This window comes from Myotis myotis, unplaced genomic scaffold (genome assembly GCF_014108235.1).
Source record: "Myotis myotis isolate mMyoMyo1 unplaced genomic scaffold, mMyoMyo1.p scaffold_m19_p_6, whole genome shotgun sequence".
Lineage (NCBI taxonomy): Eukaryota > Metazoa > Chordata > Mammalia > Chiroptera > Vespertilionidae > Myotis > Myotis myotis.
Genome location: NW_023416368.1, coordinates 95030322 through 95049441, shown reverse-complemented (window position 1 = coordinate 95049441; position 19120 = coordinate 95030322). Strand labels below are relative to the sequence as shown.

At 57.9% G+C, this 19120-nt stretch overlaps 2 protein-coding genes across 9 annotated transcripts in view; one reads left to right on the top strand and one right to left on the bottom strand.

Annotated features, from left to right (window-relative positions):
* EVI5L (ecotropic viral integration site 5 like) overlaps window positions 1–11157 on the top strand; it is a 33417-nt gene extending 22260 nt beyond the window's left edge. For 4 of the 8 annotated variants that reach the window (XM_036315334.1, XM_036315329.1, XM_036315328.1 and 1 more), the window contains exons 11-20: window positions 2914–2967; window positions 3833–3865; window positions 4907–5047; window positions 6823–6951; window positions 8593–8733; window positions 8835–8990; window positions 9081–9227; window positions 9310–9405; window positions 9483–9578; window positions 9717–11157. In XM_036315334.1, coding sequence (XP_036171227.1) covers window positions 2914–2967; window positions 3833–3865; window positions 4907–5047; window positions 6823–6951; window positions 8593–8733; window positions 8835–8990; window positions 9081–9227; window positions 9310–9405; window positions 9483–9578; window positions 9717–9995 — 1272 coding nt within the window. In that variant the 3' untranslated portion in view covers window positions 9996–11157. The remainder of the gene's footprint in view (window positions 1–2913; window positions 2968–3832; window positions 3866–4906; window positions 5048–6822; window positions 6952–8592; window positions 8734–8834; window positions 8991–9080; window positions 9228–9309; window positions 9406–9482; window positions 9579–9716) is intronic. The other 4 variants (XM_036315331.1, XM_036315330.1, XM_036315335.1 and 1 more) reach the window with 3 other exon arrangements.
* A 2329-nt stretch (window positions 11158–13486) lies between these two features.
* On the bottom strand, window positions 13487–18766 carry PRR36 (proline rich 36). The gene is made up of 6 exons (XM_036315325.1): window positions 17745–18766; window positions 16942–17219; window positions 16726–16840; window positions 16329–16441; window positions 14442–16235; window positions 13487–14272 (listed from the first exon to the last, which is right to left on the bottom strand). Exons 1-6 carry the CDS (start codon window positions 17765–17767, stop codon window positions 13761–13763), a joined length of 2835 nt encoding a protein of 944 aa, XP_036171218.1. The 5' UTR covers window positions 17768–18766; the 3' UTR covers window positions 13487–13760.
* Between the last annotated feature and the right edge of the window lie 354 nt (window positions 18767–19120).

Genomic DNA, 19120 nt, shown 5'->3' with positions numbered 1-19120 from the left:
CCTGGAAGCTCTCCAAACCCCATACTGTGGGGTTTTATGGGATTTCATTACACAGGCATGATTGATTACATCATTTGCCATCAGCAATTTATTCAACCTCCAACCCATCTCTTCTCCCTAGAGATCTGGGGATAGGACTGAAAGTTCCAACTCTCTGACACATGGTTGGGTTCCCTGGGAACCAGCCCCCATCCTTAGGTGGCCAAGGGACTTTCCAAAAGTCCTCATTAACATAACAAAAGACACCTGTATCTCTCTCCTCACTTAGAAAATTCCCAGGGTTTTAGATGCTCTGTGCCAGGACTGGATGGAAGACCAAATATATATTTTTTACTATAAATCATATCACAAGGGGTTTTTTGAGTGTGCAGAGTCTCTGAACCCAGTCTTCCCTCCTCTCCCCCTGCTTTCATCCCTCCACACGTGATTTTAGTTATTCATTCAACAAAAATTTATTGAGCACCTACTTTGTGCCAATCACAGCAGAGAGTGAGGGTCCTCAGTCCAGTGGGGGTAGGGGGACAGACATAAACACAAACCCCAACACAGCCTGGCTCTGTCCTCTGTCTATAGACTGGCAGACTACCACAGTGGCTGAGACTGGAGTCCCGCAGACCAGGGTTCAAATGCCAGCTCTACCACAGACCAGCTGTGTGACCCAGCAAAATGAATTCACCTCTCTGATCCTCTCAGTGTCCCCTTCTGCAAAATGGAAATGATACTTACTCTATTGTTCAATTTATTATTATCACCACCACCACCACTATCATCATCATCCCCTCATCCCCACGTCCTCTAGAAAGGCAAAGGCAAAACCTAGATTAGAATCCAGTCCTGCCACCCATTCCTGAGTGGGAAAGAGAGCATCATTGTTCTGTCCCTGGTTGTAGGATTTCCAGAAATAGTTTTGTGTCTTGAATTTTTTAGCATCTCTGTTTCTCAGAAGTGGCACCCTGACTGATGCACTAGTCCAAGCTGTGTGTGTGTGTGTGTGTGTGTGTGTGTGTGTGGTGTCTTACTCATATACAGACAAGGCCTGCTCCCATCTGGTGACTATGAGGGCTCAGCATTAGGTAGGTATACAGCAGACCATTGGACCACATGTTCAGCTTGGAAATTTCCCATGAGAGGAGGTCTTAAAGGATTCAGGCAGGTGCCTTCTCCCTTAGCCCTGTCTTTTGCTCTTTCACCTTTAGCCTGTTTTAAAATATACCTGGGATTTGTTTTAACTGCCTTTGAAAGAAGAGTTTATTACAGTTTCAAAGAGGCAGGGCACACCAGGCCATGAAAGGCCATATGGGGAAGCATCAGAGTTGGTCAGGAGGCAGAGAGATCAAGGGGGAAAATAGGGGCCAGAGCCTTTATTGTGGTTTTCAAGCAAAGGAATGGGCAAAGCAGGGTGGGCAAGTTTGAGCAAGTTTAGGATTGACTAGTTTGAATAATTTCAGGGGCTATAGGAGTGGTCCCTAGCTGTCCTGTGACAATTTCAGAAGGGAAATATTGGCTTATATGTGAGAATTAGATAAGAAAGGTGTGTGTTTGGAGGGGTGGGAAGGGGCACACTGTGGAATGGCTGGTTTGCCCTGCTTGACAAGGCAATCTGTAGGAATTAGCTAAATCCTGGGAGGGGCAGTCTCTCCAGGATTAGCAAGGCCTCAGGATGTCCAAGCATCAAAAATACAGAAAAAAAATGTTACGCTCTTACTAGTACATAGCCCCCCAAGTTTTTGCTCGCTCTCTCTCTCTCTCTCTCTCTCTCTCTCTCTCTCTCACACACACACACACACACACACACACACACACACATACTTTCCCTTTGGAGTAAGCAGGAGAGAGGTGAGTTGTCTGCAGGGCACATTCAGCTCCTCCAAGGATGGCTGTGTTTATGCCAAAGAAATCCAAAGGTCATGGGTCAAGACTCTGGGTTCCAGATCACTTTGAGGGACAGAGACCTGCCCTCTGAAACAGCTTGGGAGGCTCAGGCAAAACACTGCCTCATTCCAACTCAGTTTCCCCATCCATGATATAAATCAAAGGTCATCAATCAAGTCTGCCATCTCTCCGAGCAGTTGCTTCATAGGAAAACCTAAAACCACAAATATCTAACCAGAATCCATGAGCACAGGATGGAAGACAAAAGCAAAGGAGATGGCCTCCCCCTGGCTGGGGGCAAGTAACGATTGTTGGGCACAGCTAGCTGGCTGTCAGTGGGTCACAAAGATGTAGTTGCCGAGCCGAAGGAAGTATGCGTGTTCAGCAAGACCTCCTACCCTGGACCCAAATTCTGAGAGGAGTTTGTCAACTGAAAATTGAACTCTGAGGCTGGAGGCAAACTAGTGAAGGATGGGGCCTGTCTGACAGCAGCTTCCCCCAAAATGCAGAAGCCTTTGCCCTGTGGGAAGTGGACGGGCCCGAGCATGGAGTACTAGCAGATTCCCAAGGAGGGCATGGGTACAGACCACCCAGCTCACACACATTGTTTATCCACAGAAGTGCTCGCATTATTTTTACTGAACTAAGGCTTATTTAAAAAAAAAAAATCTGCCCAACTGGCATGGCTCAGTGGTTGAGCATCGACCTATGAACCAGGAGGTTACAGTTCGATTCCCAGTTAGGGCATATGCCCAGGTTGTGGACTCAATCCCCATTGCGGGAGCGTGCAGGAGACAGCCGATCAGTGATTCTCTCTCATCATTGATGTTTCTATCTCTCTCTCCCTCTCCCTTTCTGAATCAGTAAAAATATATTTTTTTAAAAATTTAATGGGCCGTTCTGAATGGGAATTGGCCCTGTTTTTGGGGATCACTGACCCAAAATGTAAGCCTCTAGGAGTTGGCCTAGCCCCTTGGGGGATAGACCTCTGTATAGAAGTGGAAGGCAGGATCTGATATGCTCTCCCCTCTCCCCACATAGAGGCTTCGAACAGAGAACCGACTTCTGAAACAGCGGATTGAGACCCTGGAGAAGGTGAGGGGTATGCCACCTGCCTGTCAGACACTGAACTCTCCAGGGTCCAAGCAGGACTCAACAGCCAGAGGGCCAGCAAGCCTCCTGCCCTAGGCCTTACCATGAACCCCACTGATATTTGGGCTGCCATATAATCTGACCGTGGGGAAAATTAGCTTGGAGCTGGAGGTTGAGTGATAACCTAGTTAAGTGCAATCACCACAACCCATTTGTGTCCGGTGCCCTCCAGGGCTGTCTGGGTGGAGAGGAGGAGGTAGAACTGCTACTTTGACTGAGGTGCCTGGAACTAGGCCACAAGACACCCCACCCTGTAATTTGAAAGCCTTGCCCTCAAAAGGAAGGAGATGGGAGTAAAGGAATAGGGGGTGGTCTTGCCACTGGATCCATGATGGGGTGCCACAACCTTGACCATGGCCCCAATCTTGTTTTTAAAAATGAAAGTAGAGTTGGAGGCCCCTCTTTCTGCTCTACCCTCATTTTCACTTGTCCCTGCATGGACCACAGGTTGTCCACAGGACTTTATTGCCCTTGCCCCAAAGCCTCCATTCTTGTTCAGCCTCCAAATCAAAGTTGCTGAGTTTTCCCAGTTGGCCTTAGTTGGCCCCAGTCGTGAGCCCAGCTGACTTCCCACTCAGCTCACACATAGACCCCTCTCCTGGAAGGAACTGGCTCTGGCTTTGGTCTTCCTCCAGGTCCTGTCATGCTGGTTTTCTGGTTCTCAGGTTTCACTCCTGTCTCCCCTGCTTCTAGACATAGTTCACTGCATTAGTGACAAGTGGTTCTTGTCTGTCTCTCCCCCTCTCCTGTCCCCGCACCTTCTGCTCTGCCTCCTCCCCCTGTTGCTGGGAACTCCCTCGCCGGGTAGGAGAGTGCTGCTCTGGCTGATAGGTTAATCCAGGTACTGTAGCTTTTCTTCTGACTCTCCTGTTTCCATCCTAGTCTCTACACATGACAGCCAATACTGCCTCCTCCCTGGTTGCTGCCATGGGTGAGGGGGACAGGCCTGGCACGATGCATGGGGGTGGCTGGGGACTGCTTCTCAGGAAAACAGAGGTTCCATCTAGAGGAGGTGGCTGTGCGTGTGCAAACGTGGCAACTGAGGGTATGTCTCTGTGTCTGTGAGTGTGTGTACACACACAGGGACACAAAGTTTCCTCCCTCCAGGAGATACAGGTGGGGACCTAGGAGGGCTCAGGGAGCCTGAGGGTGCATCAACAGCAGGCCTTAGTGTGTGCATTGCTGAGCCTCCCCCACCCACACATATACCCCATCCCTTCTGGCATTTCACACTCTCTGCTTCCACCTGCAAGGCCTGCCATCTTCTCTCATTCACCTGCTTCTGCTGCTGCCTTATCTTGAATGGCTTTATCTGGAAGCTTCCGCCTGCCACCTGGTGGCTCCAAGCATGGAATGAGGGGGGACCCACATTGGATGGGGTGAGGGGATGAGGCTGGGTGGGGTAGATCAGAACTGAGGAAGGCCAGGGGAGAGGCATATTCCACCTCCCAACCCTGCCCTGCGGAGCCAGGCCTCAGCTGCCCCACCCTCACCAGCAGAGCCTGAACTCTGGTGTGCCATCACCCGGGGTAAGGACTTGCTTCTCCTCCCCTGGGACAGAGGTCAACAGCCAGAAGTCAGGAGGGGACAAAGCTGTCAGCAGCCCCAGCCTGTGGCTCCGTCTTCATTTAAGCGCCACAGAGCTTGGACCCCGGGGTTGAGAACCGGTGTCTTCCTCCAGGCTCCTCCTGGTGTCCTGTACCTGCCTACCCCTCACCCTTGTTCCAAGGTCCCGTGGGCGCCCCATCCCAGACTCTGAGTGAAGGAGGCCTCACCCCTCTCCCACTACTCCTCTGCCCTCCTTGGGACTCCCTCTAAGGTGGGCCTGAGGCAGGGCCTGGCGTGTGAGCAGAGGGTCATGCCCTATCCTCCATCGGCTCAGGGACAGGTGACACGGGCGCAGGAGGCTGAGGAAAATTATGTCATCAAGCGGGAGCTGGCGGTGGTGCGGCAGCAGTGCAGCTCAGCAGCAGAAGACCTGCAGAAAGCGCAGAGCACCATCCGGCAGCTGCAGGAGCAGCAGGTACCAGCAGGCCACCGTGGTGAGGCCACACTCCAACCCCCCGCTTGGGTGGGGAGAGCACCCAGAGCTCAGTGCATACTCTCCCCCAGCCCCACCCTCAACAATCAACCCCTGACCCGAGGGAGAATACGGTTTCCATGTTCCACCACCCTTGGGGGTGCTTGGCAGGGCCCTCTTCCTGGCATAGGCATTCAACCTTGACTGATGGGCCTGTGATTCCTTGGTGTCTCCCCAAGGTCTTTGGAGATATTGGGCTTCCCCAGGGGTCAACCATGAAGGGTAGGAGCTAGGATGAGGGACAAGGGAGGGGGCTCCCTTCTCCAGTACCCAGGACTTTGCCCTCTCAGAGGAGAGTCTGGTCTATGCCCACTACGCTGAACTGGCAGGGTTGGCATGAGTGGGCAGTGCAAGTCTGTTATGGGGTCTTGAACTCAGTGGTGGGAAGGACTCACAGGCTAGAGCACTGTGCAAAGATCTGCAGAACCTTCCTTCAGATTTACCCAGCAGGCTTCTTCCTTATCTATTGACCTGCCAACGGCTGCAGCCCCCAAGTTCAGAATGCACATGTGCACACATGCCCTGGACAGACAGAGAAAGATGCTGTAGGTTCCCTGGGCCCCTACACTACAATCCAGACCTGATCCCAACAAAGCCTGGCAGTGAAGTGGGCTCCCTGATTTGGAGAAACCTCAGGTGTCAAGAAACAATGGATGGAGAGAAGGAAGGGTAGTTCCCTGGGAGGACCTCTCACCCAGGCCTAGAGACCTTGGCTCAGGCTTTAGTTCAGGAATTTAAGTTGATTCTTTGTCCCTGGAGACAGGGACAAGGAGCTTCGCCATTTCTCACCTGTGTCCACCTCCCACCCCTCACCTGCCAGTGCTGTGGCCCCCAACTTGCTCTGAAGCAGCTGGGCCAATGGGGAAACTGGGGCTGGACTCATCCCACCACTGGCATGATGCCCTCTTTCAGGCTAAAGAGACACCTGCCACTCCTGAACTCTGTCCTTTAGGGGATGCAGAAATGGGTGAGGCAGGTAGTGCCATAGACACTGGCCCTCGAGCACAATCTCCTTGGGTGTGAGCAGAGGGTCAGCCTGGCAGGGCTGGAGCTTGGTATGAGGCCTAAAGCCCACCTGGGCCAAGGGAGGGCCACTGGTACCCTTGGATGTCAGAGGCCCAAAGTGGTCGAGGGCAGCAAGCAGGCCTGGGTAGCTGGACAGGAGGCCAGTGGAGGGGGGGGTGGTAGTAGAGGGCAGGGGCCACCTTCCAGAGAATGCCCTGCCAGGCCACCAGGGCAGTGAAATGGGGACCCAGCAAACTCTTTTCCCATCCTTTCTCATTTAGATATGGGGGAAGAGAGAGGAGAGAGGTGAAGAAAGAGGGCCCAGAGTGCCATAGCCCTGAGCCCCACCCTCTCCACACCCACCCCAGCAATCCTGGGAACCAGCCATTAGCATCCCTCCGGGAGTATCCTGAGACCATGGGAGGTCCCCTTCAGTAGGTTCCCTCTGTGTGACTTTCTCAGGAAGGACACTAGGCCTGGTCATCAGGGTCCCCATGATGGGGTTCCACTCTCCTCCCATGAAGGCAGAAGGCACAGGAAGAGGATCCAGTTTTTCTCCTGATTCCTCACTTTACCCACAGCCTGAGCCCCCTCCCAGCCCTGGGGCTCTGGAGAGTAGGAGGCAAGTCCTGAGCTCACAGCCAGCTGGCAGGAAGGCTGCCCACCCTCCAGCTGCAGCCTGGGAACTGATGCAGCTCTCCATCTGTCCCCAGGGTAACCCTCGCCTCACCGAGGACTTTGTGGCCCACCTGGAGACTGAGCTGGAACAGTCAAGGCTGCGGGAGATGGAGACACTAGGGGCCCTACGGGAGATGCAGGACAAGGTTCTAGACATGGAGAAGGTGCAGCTGGGCAATCCGGTGTTTGGGAGACTCTTGGGGAGGGAAGGTGGGGTGATGCATGCCCTTAAGGAGGTACATAATCAGTCCTGAACAAGGAAAAGGGGCTGCCAGGGGAACCATGGGGGAGTGTCCTGGGATCAGATCCTCCTGCTTCAGTAGTCCCAGGGAACCCAAGATTGCTTCCCCCATGGTCTCTACGGGAGGGTCTGGGCAGATAGGAAGTGGACCGCTCACCCCTAGGACCTTCCCAAGTCCTAAAGACACACACACACACACACACACATACATCAGGGCACATCCACCATCATGCACCAGGTAGAGAAAGCAGTGTACTGGCTTTCATGGGCTTCCTGGACAGTCTGTCCTACCTGTGTGTCTCTCCACCTCGCCCCCGCTGCCCCCCCACCCACCCCGCCAGGCTCTAGGTTCCAGGAGGGAAGGAAAGGAAGGGAAATCCCAGGTCCAGCAGAGCTGCTCACCCCACCTGAACCTCCATGGAGACTTCACCAAGGGGGAAATTAGGGGCCACCCTCTCCTGCCTGCAGCCCTAAAGGGGAACCCAGACCTCCTGGGTCAATCCCCAGCTGCTTTCACACTGACTATTGACTCAGCTTCTACAAAGCTGCCAAAAGAGGGCAGGCAGCAGGACAGTCACTCTGGCAGAAGCCGCCCACCCACCTGGAGCCTGCACTACTCTGGTGCCTCCCAGGTGTCTCTGCCACAGCCTTCAATCCCCATCAGCTATCCAAGAGCTGGGCTTCCCTCCACATTGGAGGGAAATGTGTACCCAGTAGATCCTGGCTCTCTCCCCCGATTCTGACCCAAACAAGGGTCAGTGAGGTCCCAGGGTGGCAAACTGGATTTTGTTCCCAAAGGCCAGAACACAAATCTCTCATCCCTGACCCTTGGGAAGCCAAGACAGGGCCTGGGCTGACCCTAAGTGGGTTCCCAGGAAGAGGGGCTACCTGGGAAGGAGTAGGTACAAGGTGCCAAAGTCCAGTCTTCTCAGCTTCTGCTGGGGCAGGTCCTGGCTCTGGCCCCATAGGAGTGGATCTCAGATTCCCAGGTGGGAAGGCACTGGTCCCAAACCCAGCCTGCCTGGTGTCCTCAGCAGTAAGATTTATGGTGTTGCCCTAAGCCAGTCCTGTGAGAGAACAGGTACTGTTTTTATAGCCATTTTATTTTTATTGATTTTAGAGAGAGGAAGGTGGGGAGAGAGAGACAAACATTGACATAAGAGAAAAATCTATGAGGGGTGCAGGGTGGAGGGAGTCAATGAGGAAAAAAGGGGGAACATCTGTAACACTTTTAAAAAAGAAAGATCAATCTGTTGCATGTACCCCAACTGGGGTTGGATCTGCAACATGGGTATGTGCCCTGACCAGGAATCGAACCCACCACCTTTTGGTGTACGGGATGATGCTCCAACCAAATGAGCCACACCGGCCAGGGCTCTGGCAGCCATTTTATAGGTGAGAATCTACAGCTGGGGCCACAGAGGTGGATCTGTTCCCATGGGCCTCTCCCAGCTGGGCTACCCCAAGTAGAGCCCACAAGAAATAAGGGAAGGCATCTTGGCCTACAGGAAGGGGATGCATGGCTACCAGCTGCCCTAGGCTCTGACACTCCTGTCCCCCTCAGAGGAACAGTTCACTGCCTGATGAGAACAACGTGGCCCAGCTACAGGAGGAGCTAAAGGCACTCAAGGTGCGGGAGGGCCAGGCAGTGGCCTCTGCAAGGGAGCTGAAGCTGCAGCTGCAGGAGCTCTCGGACACCTGGCAGGTGAGGCCCTCGCCAATGGACAGGAAACTGCGGTACAACCAGGAGGTCGGCCACCCTCCATGCTTAAGAGTCCCTGGCTGACCACCGGCCTCTCTTGGCAGGCCCATCTGTCCCGCGGGGGCCGCTGGAAGGAGTCCCCACGGAAGCTGGTCCTGGGCGAGCTGCAGGACGAACTGATGAGCGTGCGTCTGCGCGAGGCCCAGGCTCTGGCCGAGGGCCGAGAGCTGCGGCAGCGCGTGGTGGAACTCGAGACGCAGGTGGGCCGCAGCCGCCCTCTCAGGGTCTTGGTGTTCACGGCTCTTCCTTGGGTAGGCCATGACCCCCGCCCGCATGACCCCCTCCTCCAGGACCACATCCACCGCAACCTTCTGAACCGCGTAGAGGCAGAACGCGCGGCGCTGCAAGAGAAGCTGCAGTATTTGGCTGCGCAGAACAAGGGGCTGCAGACACAGCTGAGTGAAAGCCGCCGCAAGCAGGCAGAGGCCGAGTGCAAGGTGCCCCCTTCCCGGATCCCGCCTTCCCACCCCAACCCCTGCCTGCCTCGCTCTTGACCAGCCTTCTTCCCACTGCCCTCAGAGCAAGGAGGAGGTGATGGCGGTGCGCCTGCGAGAGGCGGACAGCATGGCTGCGGTGGCTGAAATGCGGCAACGCATTGCAGAGCTGGAGATCCAGGTGAGGGGGTGGGGTAGGGTGAAGCGTGCTCCAGGCCTGGATGCTGCCTGACCCCCTGTAACCTGGCTCACCCACAGAGGGAGGAGGGCCGCATCCAGGGCCAGCTGAACCACTCAGACTCTTCGCAGTACATCCGGGAGCTCAAGGACCAGATAGAGGAGCTGAAGGCCGAGGTGAGCGCGGGAGGGACCTGAGAGCCCTGCGTGTCCTCATTTGGTGTCCAGCCAGAAGTCAGTGTCTGCCTGGGGTGCGGGAGAGGAGGGTGCCCAGGGACAGGTGGGTCCACACATCCAGTTGCCGTCCTGCCCCAGGTGCGACTACTGAAGGGCCCGCCATCCTTCGAGGACCCACTGGCCTTTGACGGGCTACATCTGGCCCGGCACCTGGATGAGGACTCACTGCCATCGTCCGATGAGGAGCTGCTGGGCATGGGCGTGGGCGCAGCACTGCAGGATACACTCTACCCGCTGTCCCCCCAAGACGCTCGCTTCCTCCGCAGTCTGGAGCGGCCAGCCAAGGACAGTGAAGGCAGCTCAGACAGCGATGCCGAGGAGCTGGCCACACCCTACAGTCAGGGCCTGGACAACTGAGGCCCTGCCCTTGAGCCTAGAGCTGGGGGTGGGGGAGGGCCTCCAGGGCCACACTTAAACTCCAAACCCACTCCAAGGGACACAGCAGGATGCAGAGGGTAGAGCTGGAGCCTGAGGATCCTCAGGGTACCTGTCATACCCACCCTCCCCAGCACTGTTTAACCATCTTGGTCAGTACCCCTCTAGGCCCAGTTGCCTGGAAATCTGCCCCTCTTAACAGAAAGGGCACGAGAGGACACAGAGGTCCCAGGACTGGTAACAGAAAGCTCCCTCCTCCCACCAGGCCTGGGTAACAGGAGGGTAGCCCTGCTGGGAAGGGCCAACGAGCTTGAGGAGGCCTGAGGAAGAAGGGGCCACTCTGGGCTGGATGTCAACACCTCACAATGTTCCTGGGGATCCCTGGCTTCCAGGGACAGATGGCCAAGCTGGGCTTTCCTGCCTGATGCAGGCCTCATGGCCCAAGCAGAAACCAAAGTCCCCCTTACTGTGTACAGGGTCACCTGGGGTGTGCACAGCCAGAGGAACCAGGCCAGGGCAGTGCCTGTCCCTGCTTCTTGGGAGGAGGGGGGCCAGAGCAGCTGAAAAGATGTCATGAGACCCAGGTCCCCAGTACCCCTACATCTTCCTCTGTGAAGCACCTCATCACCCCATCTTGACCAGTGATGGAAGGGCTCCGCCATCCAGACTAGCCTCCTCTCCAGGGGTCCCCAGCCTCCACTTCCCTTTCTTCCCTGGGTTCCCCAGCCCCACCCTTTTGCCAGGGCCAAGCCCCAGGAGAGGAGGCTGCCCAGAGGAGTGGCATCCCCATGCCTCCTTCCTCATGGTGGTCCTGTGGTCTCTGCAGTCAGAGCCAAGAATGGTGCCAAAGTCCAACAATGCTCCCCCAGACCCCTTCCCTTTCAGGGCCTTTTGACTCTTGGGGCTCCTGGAGCCTGAAGTGGCCTCCTCAGCACCTCCTGGAATGGGGATTCATGCTCAGCCCCTCACCCCTTCCCACTTGCCCACTTCTCAGTGTTACAAAGCCTGGGGACCAGGGTGGGCATCGCGGGGCTCTTCCATGTGCCTCTCACACTGCCCACCACCATTTTGCACACTGCCTGTTCACACTCCACATGTCGCCCAGGTGGGGATAGAAAATAAAGTGTATTTACACAGTCACAAACAAGGGACACTGAGTAAGGGGACTGCAAACAGCCTCAGGGCCACAACCCCTTGCCCAGCTTAAAACAATAGGGAGAGGAGCAGGCTATCCTTGTCCTTGGGAGCCTCCCAGAAAGGTAGAGGTTATAGCAGGATAGCAGGGGTGCCAAAGAAGTGCCCAGGTTGGGGTGCAGCATGAAGAGGAAGGAGCATGTTCTGGTTCAGAGTGAGCAACTGTGTGAGGTTTGGGAGAGATGGTTAGTATGGGGGAACAGGTCACAGAGAACTTGGATGTCAGGCTCACAGATGGACCCTGATAGCCTGATATTTTCACAAGGGTGGCTCGAGATGGTGAGGACAAGGGGCATGATTTCTCTCCTGGGTGACCCAGCTTGGGCCTCCCCTGAGAGATGTGGAGCAATTTGGGGTCTCAGAATCTGATTGTGTTCATTAAGCCATACTTCCTGAGGCCCTCCTGGTGCTCTGCCCCGTGTCTGGCTCTAAGGGATCCCCAGGGTAGTGGAGGTGACAAACACTGGTGTGGAAGAAGGATTTGAGCCTTCATGCTGATGTGACAAGTGATCAGTAGATGAATGAGCAGGAAGATCAGGGAAGGCTTAAGCATAAAGGCAAGACATGGCAGGGACCAGCAGGAAGCACATGATAGAAGGAACAGGAGAGAGTTGGCATGGCCAGGCCAGGATGTGGTTTCTCTAGTCAGAAGCCAAGTTTGCTATTTGAACTGAGGGCAGTGGGGAGCTATGGAGAGCTTAGGTGAGGGGAACACCATCAGGTGGACCATAGTGTTGGGGTTCAGTGAGGAGGCCAGGACAAAGACCAAACTGAGCCGGGCAGTGGGGAGAGAGAATATGAGCTCCCCTCAAGGAACCAGGACTGCTGAGCAGCAGAGCAGGATGCTGTGATGCACTGGGACAGCCAAGTTCCGTATATTGTCCCATCACTTAACAAACAGCTCCTGTGGGCCCATGCACCATTCCCAACATACAGAATTAACACTGAGACCCCCAACAGTTACTCTGTTTCCTGCTTTCATAGGGCAATTCCACCCCACTGGCTTCCCGGGTGGGGTAGGGCCCCAGGGGAAACTGAGGTTCTGCCCTGCTCCCTCTTGGGGCTGGCCCTGAGGTCCTGACTGCACAGTAGGTAAGCCAGCACCCACCTTTGGGTTTGTCTCACACTCTGGAAGGAAAGACTCATGGGTCCTTGCCAGGGCTCAGCTAGAAAGAGAACCTCTGTTTTGCCATGGAACTCGACCTTGAATGAGGGAGCATGCTGTGTGCCCTCAACACATTGACTCTCAGGGGTGGAGGTGGTAGGGTCCTGCTGGGATAGGGCCAATTTCTCCTCAGACCCTAGGTTGGGAGGTCACCATATCTGGGGTGGGGACAGGCAGAACTGGGTGATCTGTGTCTGACAGGAGCCTAGCTGCAGGGTGGACTATGAGGACTGGGTCTATGGGCACAAAAAGGGCTGAGGACCCAACGAGTCCTGCTCTGTCCTTTTACCTGCCCTGGGGATTGTGGTCCTTTCCAGGCCTCCATCATTCTTGGTGTGAAGCAGGAAACCCTTATGGAGGGAGGAAAGGCCTGGGAGTGTTTCCTGAAGGAGCACTTAGGAAAGAAGGGCCTGGGCTGGGGCTTGAGGAATCCAGGGTCAGGGTGACTGGGTTATGGGAGGAAGGGCAAGGAATTATGATCAGGGGAGACAAATGAAGATATTGGTTGGCTCTAGTGAGGACCCCTGGTTTGGGGAGAATACCCTAAGTTGGGAGGGTAAGTGAGGTCCCTGGGTTGTGAGCCATAAAGGGGCATGGTGAAGACTCCCTGATCTCCTACCCAGCGTTGGAAGAAGTTGCCCTACAGGCACCTCCCCATACTGTCCCAGGAGGGTCCTGCTCCCTATAGGAGGTCCTTTTGAGGAGGTCCCTACACTGCAGCCTCCTGGGTAAGCAGAGGGCAGTGTGCCCTGAGTAGGGAGTCTCCAAAGGAAACAGAGCAATCCCCCTCTCCCTCCAACACACCGGGGCATGCAAGGTAAGGGGGTGCACACTGGGAGGAGGGGCCCTCCGACCCCCAGCGAGCCCCTCCCACGTGTCTTCTCCCTCTCCCAGGAGTTGCTGGCTCCCCTGGCCCAGTGTGGGAAGAGCTTGAACGCACTAGTTCACCCACTGGGACCCTCCTAAAGTTTCCAACATTAGTCAGATGGGGAAAAAACCTACATTCACGCACATGGGTGGGTGTGCCTGGCTAGACCACGCTTGGCATCGCCCAGTCCCACCGCAGCCTCAGCCTCGTCCCCCCCACCCTCCCGCAAAGACAAAGACGCACAGGCGGCAGTGTCCTGGCTTTATTGCAAACTATACACATGGGATGGGGGCAAGGCTGAGGGAGGAAGCGGGGCTCCTGGGGAGCGTGTCCCAGGCCAAAGGGGCGAAGCTCGAGGGGAGGGCCTTGACAAAAGGTGTGGGTGGGTCGCGAATTTGGGCCAAAATTCTACGGAGACCTGGATTCCAGAAGGAGGAGACCAGGGACCAAGAGGTGTAACGGGAGGATCGGATGCTAAGGCGGGGGTGGAGTGTGGTGGGCGGAGTTAGAAGAATCTGACTCAGTGGAAGGTCTCCACCTCCACGACGGTCCAGTCACCCTGCGGGGAAGCCACGTCGTCCGGGGAGAAGCTGGTGACAGAAGTGATACTGGCGCGGGACTCGTCCAGAGGAGACAACAGTTCGGCCCAGCGACCCAGTTCAGCATCGCTGAGCGCAGTCCGGGCGCCGCCCGCGCTGCCACCACCCCCAGCGCTCCCGGGGCCACAGCCGCTGTCGCCAGGGGCACCTTCCGTCGCCGCTAACAGCAGCGTCCGGCTCAGCAGGTGCTGCACGACGCTCGCCTGCAGAGCTCCCAGTGGCAGCTCGCCCAGGCGCGCTGGCTTCACGCCGCGCGAGGCCACCCGCGTCCCTGTCCCGGCCGCCACCTTCCCACCACCCGCGCCGGGTCCGGGCCCGGGATCCAGCGCTCCTTGGGCGGCGGTCGCCGGCTCAGGCCTTTCAGCCTCGTAGATTGTGCACAGGCCGTCAGCAGAGCCAGGCCCAGCAGCTGGAGGCCAAGGCAGGGGCACTCCTGCAGCGAGAAGAGCCAAACTAGCCAGGAGCGATAAGCCCCGCCCCGCCCCGCCCCGTCCCGTCCCTCAGCTCCGCCCCGAGCGGCGAAGCCTCGCCTTCCACCCGTCCGTCTACATTCCAGCGCCTTGCCCCGCCCACAGCTCCGCCAGGTCCCAGAGGCTGCTCACCCGGGGTGCGGCGGGCGGCCAGCGGCGGAGCGGGCCCTCGGCTCCAGGCGGCCGGATGGCAGGCGGCGAGCTCCGCGTCGGCGGGTGGGGAGGCTGCGGCGCCCTCCGGCCCGCTGTCGTAGCCGCGCAGCTCCTCCGGGGTGCTCGTGGCGCTGCTGCTGTGGCCCGCCAGGTCCGGGCCGCTCAGAGTACTGGACGGGCTGCGCGAGGGCGGTGGCGGCGGGGCCGAGGCCAGCGCCAGGGTCAACCGTGGGCCCGGGATCGGGGCATCGGGACCCGGGGTTGGGGGGCGGCGTGGAGTCTGAAGAGGGGGTGAAGCAGGGGGAGAGGGAAGGGCCTGCAGAGGGGACAAAACTAGAGAAGGTGGAGCCGGAGGAGGGGGCGTGGCCATTGGAGGGGGAGGGTCTTGCAGAGAAGGCAAGGCCAGAGTTTGGGTTTGCACAGGGTCCATAGCCAGGAAAGGATTGGACGGAACAGGAGTAGCCTGCAAAGGTGGTGAGGCCAGAGAAAGTGAGACCTGTAGAGGGGACAGGGTCTGAGAAGAGGGAGAGACCTGTAGAGAAAGTGTGTCCAGAGAAGATGGACTCTGTGGAGGGGGCGTGTCCAGGGGAGGGGCTTGCAAAGCTGGTGAGGCCAGAAAATGTGGGGCCCGTAGAAGAGGCAGGACCAAAGAGGGAGCGGCCTGAAGAGGGGGCGTGACCAGAGGTGGGGTCTGCATTGGGGGCGTGGCCAGCGAAGGAGGAGCCTGCGGAGGGGCTATGGCTAGAAGAGGGTCCTGCGTGGGAGGTAAGGCCATTGTATAGGCCGAGGGCTGAAGATGGGGCGGAGACAGAGGACTGGCCAGTGCGGGGGGAGTGGTCAGCGCAGAAAAGTCCTGCAGAGGGGCTGTGGCTAAGGGAGAGGGTAAGTTCCGCAGAGACCTTGACTGAGAAAGAGGGACTCGTGGAGGGGGCGTGGCTGGTGGCAGACCAGCTGACGAAAGTGGTGTGGTCAAGGGAGAGGGGAGAGTCGGAAGAGAGGGCAAAGCCGGAGAAACCTGGGTAGGGGACGTACTCTGCAGAGGAGGTGAACCTGAAGGAGAGACTGGAGCTAGAAGAGTGGCCGTGGGAGAGGTGGGTGCCTCTGGAAAGGATGTACTCAGGTGTATGAGTGGAGTTTGCAAAGGGAGTGTGGCTGGCGGAGAGGGGAGGTTCTGCAGAGAGAGTGAAGCAGAGGGAGGAGGAGCTAGTGGAAAGGACGTGGCCAGAGGACCCGTAAGGGCCTGCGAAGGAGGCGTGGCGGGTGGAGATGTAAGGGGTGTGTCCCGCAGAGTAGTGGCTGTGATAAGGACAGGCGGTGCCAGTTGTGCGGTCTGAATCCGTGGACATGAAGTGGCCAAAGGGGGAGAAAGGCTCTGCAGGATGGCTGCGCCCTTCCTTGAGGGTGCGGCCTGTGGGGGGCGCAGAGCCTGCAGCCCTTTCGACTTGGCCTGCGAGGAGTGCCCCAGAGCCCGGGGTGTTCCACCCAGCGAGGCCGGGGAGCGGGCTGGGGAGGACAAAGGGGTGACGCTAGAGGCCAGGAGGCGTGAGGCTGGCCTCTGGAGGCCCCCGCAGGAGCTGGGTCGTCTCCTGGCAGCAGGGCTCGGCTCCACGGTGCTGCGCTCCGGGGCATTGCTCACTGATTTCCTGGGGGCTTCCGCCAGGGGTCGTGGCCGGGCATTGGAAGCTGCCCGAGGGAGTCCCACATCAGCACCCCCACCCCGAGACCGATGGGAGATGGCTGGGAAAGGAGCGCCTGGGGTGGGACGGGAAGAGTCTAGGGACAAAGCAGAAGGCAAAGGGGTCATCGATACTTACAGGCTGGGCCCCCTCACTGCCCAGGAGCCCCACTCCTCCCCAGATCACGAACCTCTCCGTGTCTCCACACTCAGAGCACTCATTCTGGGAGTTTCTGGGGTTTTTCCTCTGCCCCTAGGTTCCTCAGCTGGGAGCCGGAGTCCTTTCTGCCCAAGAGGGCCTAGCCTGAGGGTGGGGAGGGCATGCTCAGGGCAGAGCCCACCTCCCCACCCCATGCTCCCCCTTTCCTTTTTGACCTCCAAAGTTCACATTTTCTTCTTCATCTGTGAAATGGGACACATGGACCCTTTGCAGCCTTAGAATGGCTTTCACCCAATTTGCACCCAGTCATCTGCAAGTGTTCCCACATCCCAATTCATATGTAAAATGATTCCAGAGAGTGACACTGACCCTTACCTAGGGAGGCAAGGAGGGGGGGAGGAGGAGGGGTCGGTGGATCGGGGAGTTACCTGGTGGTACCGCTGGCTCGTCCAGGGTGAGAGATAGAGCCTGGGCCAGGGATCTTGGCAGGGGTCCGCTCCCCTCTCCCCGCCGCTGGGAGCCTCGTGGCTGCCCGGAGAAGGCCTAGTTAACAGCGCGCCCCGGGAAGTAGAGGAAGTCTGATAACTCAGAAGGAAAGAGGTACAGGGAGATGGGATCGAACTCGGAGAAAGAGGCTAGGATACCTGGGTTGCTGGGGCTTGTCCCGGTGCTCCGCGTGGGTTCCACCGCGGAAGTAGCTTCAGAAAGTGCGGCTGGCCGGGCGCCGGCCCCTCGCTCGGCCAGGGGCCCTCGCCCCGCAGCTCCCCCTGCTCCCAGAACTCTGAGGGCCGTGGGGATTACTGGTGGAGGGGGTCGAGGAGACGCTGGGGGTCTGGGGGTTTTCCGACGTCCCGGAGGGTGAGAAGCCGTCGTCCGCGCAGCGGCCCCTGCCCTGGCCTTGTCTCTCTTGTCCATCCCGCACCTGATGAAAAGACGGCGTCCCGGTCTTGGACCATTATGCAGCCTGCAGGAACCTAGCTTCTGGCACCTCGTTGACCCTTCCCCAGCGTCGCCACCCACGGCCTCGATCCACTTCCCTCCCACCCAACCACCCACTCACCAGCCCAGCTGCTCAAGGTTGCCCCCAAGTCCCACCCCCATCACCCTCCTCCAGGCCCTGCCTACCCCAGCCCATCCCCCTTGTCCTGTCTCGGCTCCCTTTCAGAACCCGAGATCCACGCCCCTACCCCTCGCTCCCTAGGGACCCAGACGACCAGCCTCTGGGACAGGGGAATCCCACAGGCTCCAGATGGGGTGGGGGGACGGGAGCGCACACCCGGGTCCCCTCGCCAGCCTCGAGGGACGCCAGCACCTGCCGGGAGGAGGAGCGGCCCCAGCCGCCCGCGCACCAGCTCGGAGAGACAAAGAACCGCGTCCGGAGCGAGATGCCCTCACCCAGCCAGGCTGAGTCCGCGCCGCCCACTCCACCTGCTAGTGCCGCACTCACCTCCGACTCGGCCTCCCGCACATCCACGCAGGGTCGCCTGGGGTGGGGTTGTATGGCAGCGAGGAAAGGGGGCTGCGGGGCGGTGGCGCCCGGAGCCGGGCCCGCCCCTCGACCGCGGGCTCAGAAGACGAGGGGCGCACGCGCCAGATCCAGCCCAGGAAGGTGGCGGGAGCGCGCCGAGGGTTAGGGAGAGGCGCGCATTGGAGGGAGGGGAGGCTACTCCGCGCGGCGCAGGAGCACGCGAGACCGAACCCGAGGGGATGGGGAAGGGAGGCGGGAATCCCTCGAGGTCACGCATCTGGCCTCCCCACCACAACATGCACAAGGCCCTGGCAACCAGGGGGCCGGACCGCACCTCCGGCCCCATGGACCAATCCGGCAGTTCAGTGTCCCTGGTCTCTGTCCTGGCCCTTGGGACCTACGAGGCAAGGCCCCCCTGGGTCCCTAGAGGCATCTGCCCCTGTCATATCCAAAGGCTTTCCCAGACCCCAGGAAAATCCCTACCTAGTGGTGGAGAGGACTATTGGGAGAATGCAGCCCTGGGAATTTAGGGACAAATCCTGAATTTGGGGGAAGAAAGGAAGGGAGGTCAAGAGGGAGAGAGAAACTGAATATGGTGAGAGGTGGCCCAGCCTTCTGCAGGACAAGGCACCCCCAACCTCCACACCCACCTAAATCACATGAAGCGGTGAGGTCAGGAAAGGCTTCCTGACAGAGATAGGATTTGGGGGGTGGGGTGGGGGTGGGTCAAGATTATGTATGGGAGGTTATAAGGTGTCAAAACAAGTACATGAAGGAGGTGAGAAAATCCTGTCCAAGGTTGCCCAGCTGGTAGGAGGTGTCATTCTGGTGACTTCATCAACTCGTGCAAGTGGTCTCAGTAGAGGAACTTGGTAGGGGACTGTGGCATGGAAGGCATAGGAGTATGAAGAGGGAGATGGCCGTCCTCAGGTGTCCTGTGCTGCCCAACTGATGCCATGTGCCCTCCACACCTCTGTGTTCCCCCCACATCCTGTGCTTTCTCCCCCTTGCCCCATCCCAAAGAACCAGCTCCCTCGGCTCCATTCCTTTCCCCATCACATGCAAGTGCGCCCCCCCCCCCCCCACCCACACACACACACACTGATTACAGAAGCAGCTCATACTTGCCTGGGACTTAGGAGGCTTCCAAGCACAGGACCAAGAAGGGTGGCACTTGACACCAGGGTGAACCTGTCATGGGGGGAGGGGAAGATGATGTATGTGAGCCATGAAAGTTGGGTTTTTAAATTTTTTGTAATGCAAGGGCCTGATTAAACTTTCATTGTAGAGGCAGCCACCTCAAGGATGGCCATCTCCAATAAACACACTGCCAGCCACACAAGTAGATGAAGAGC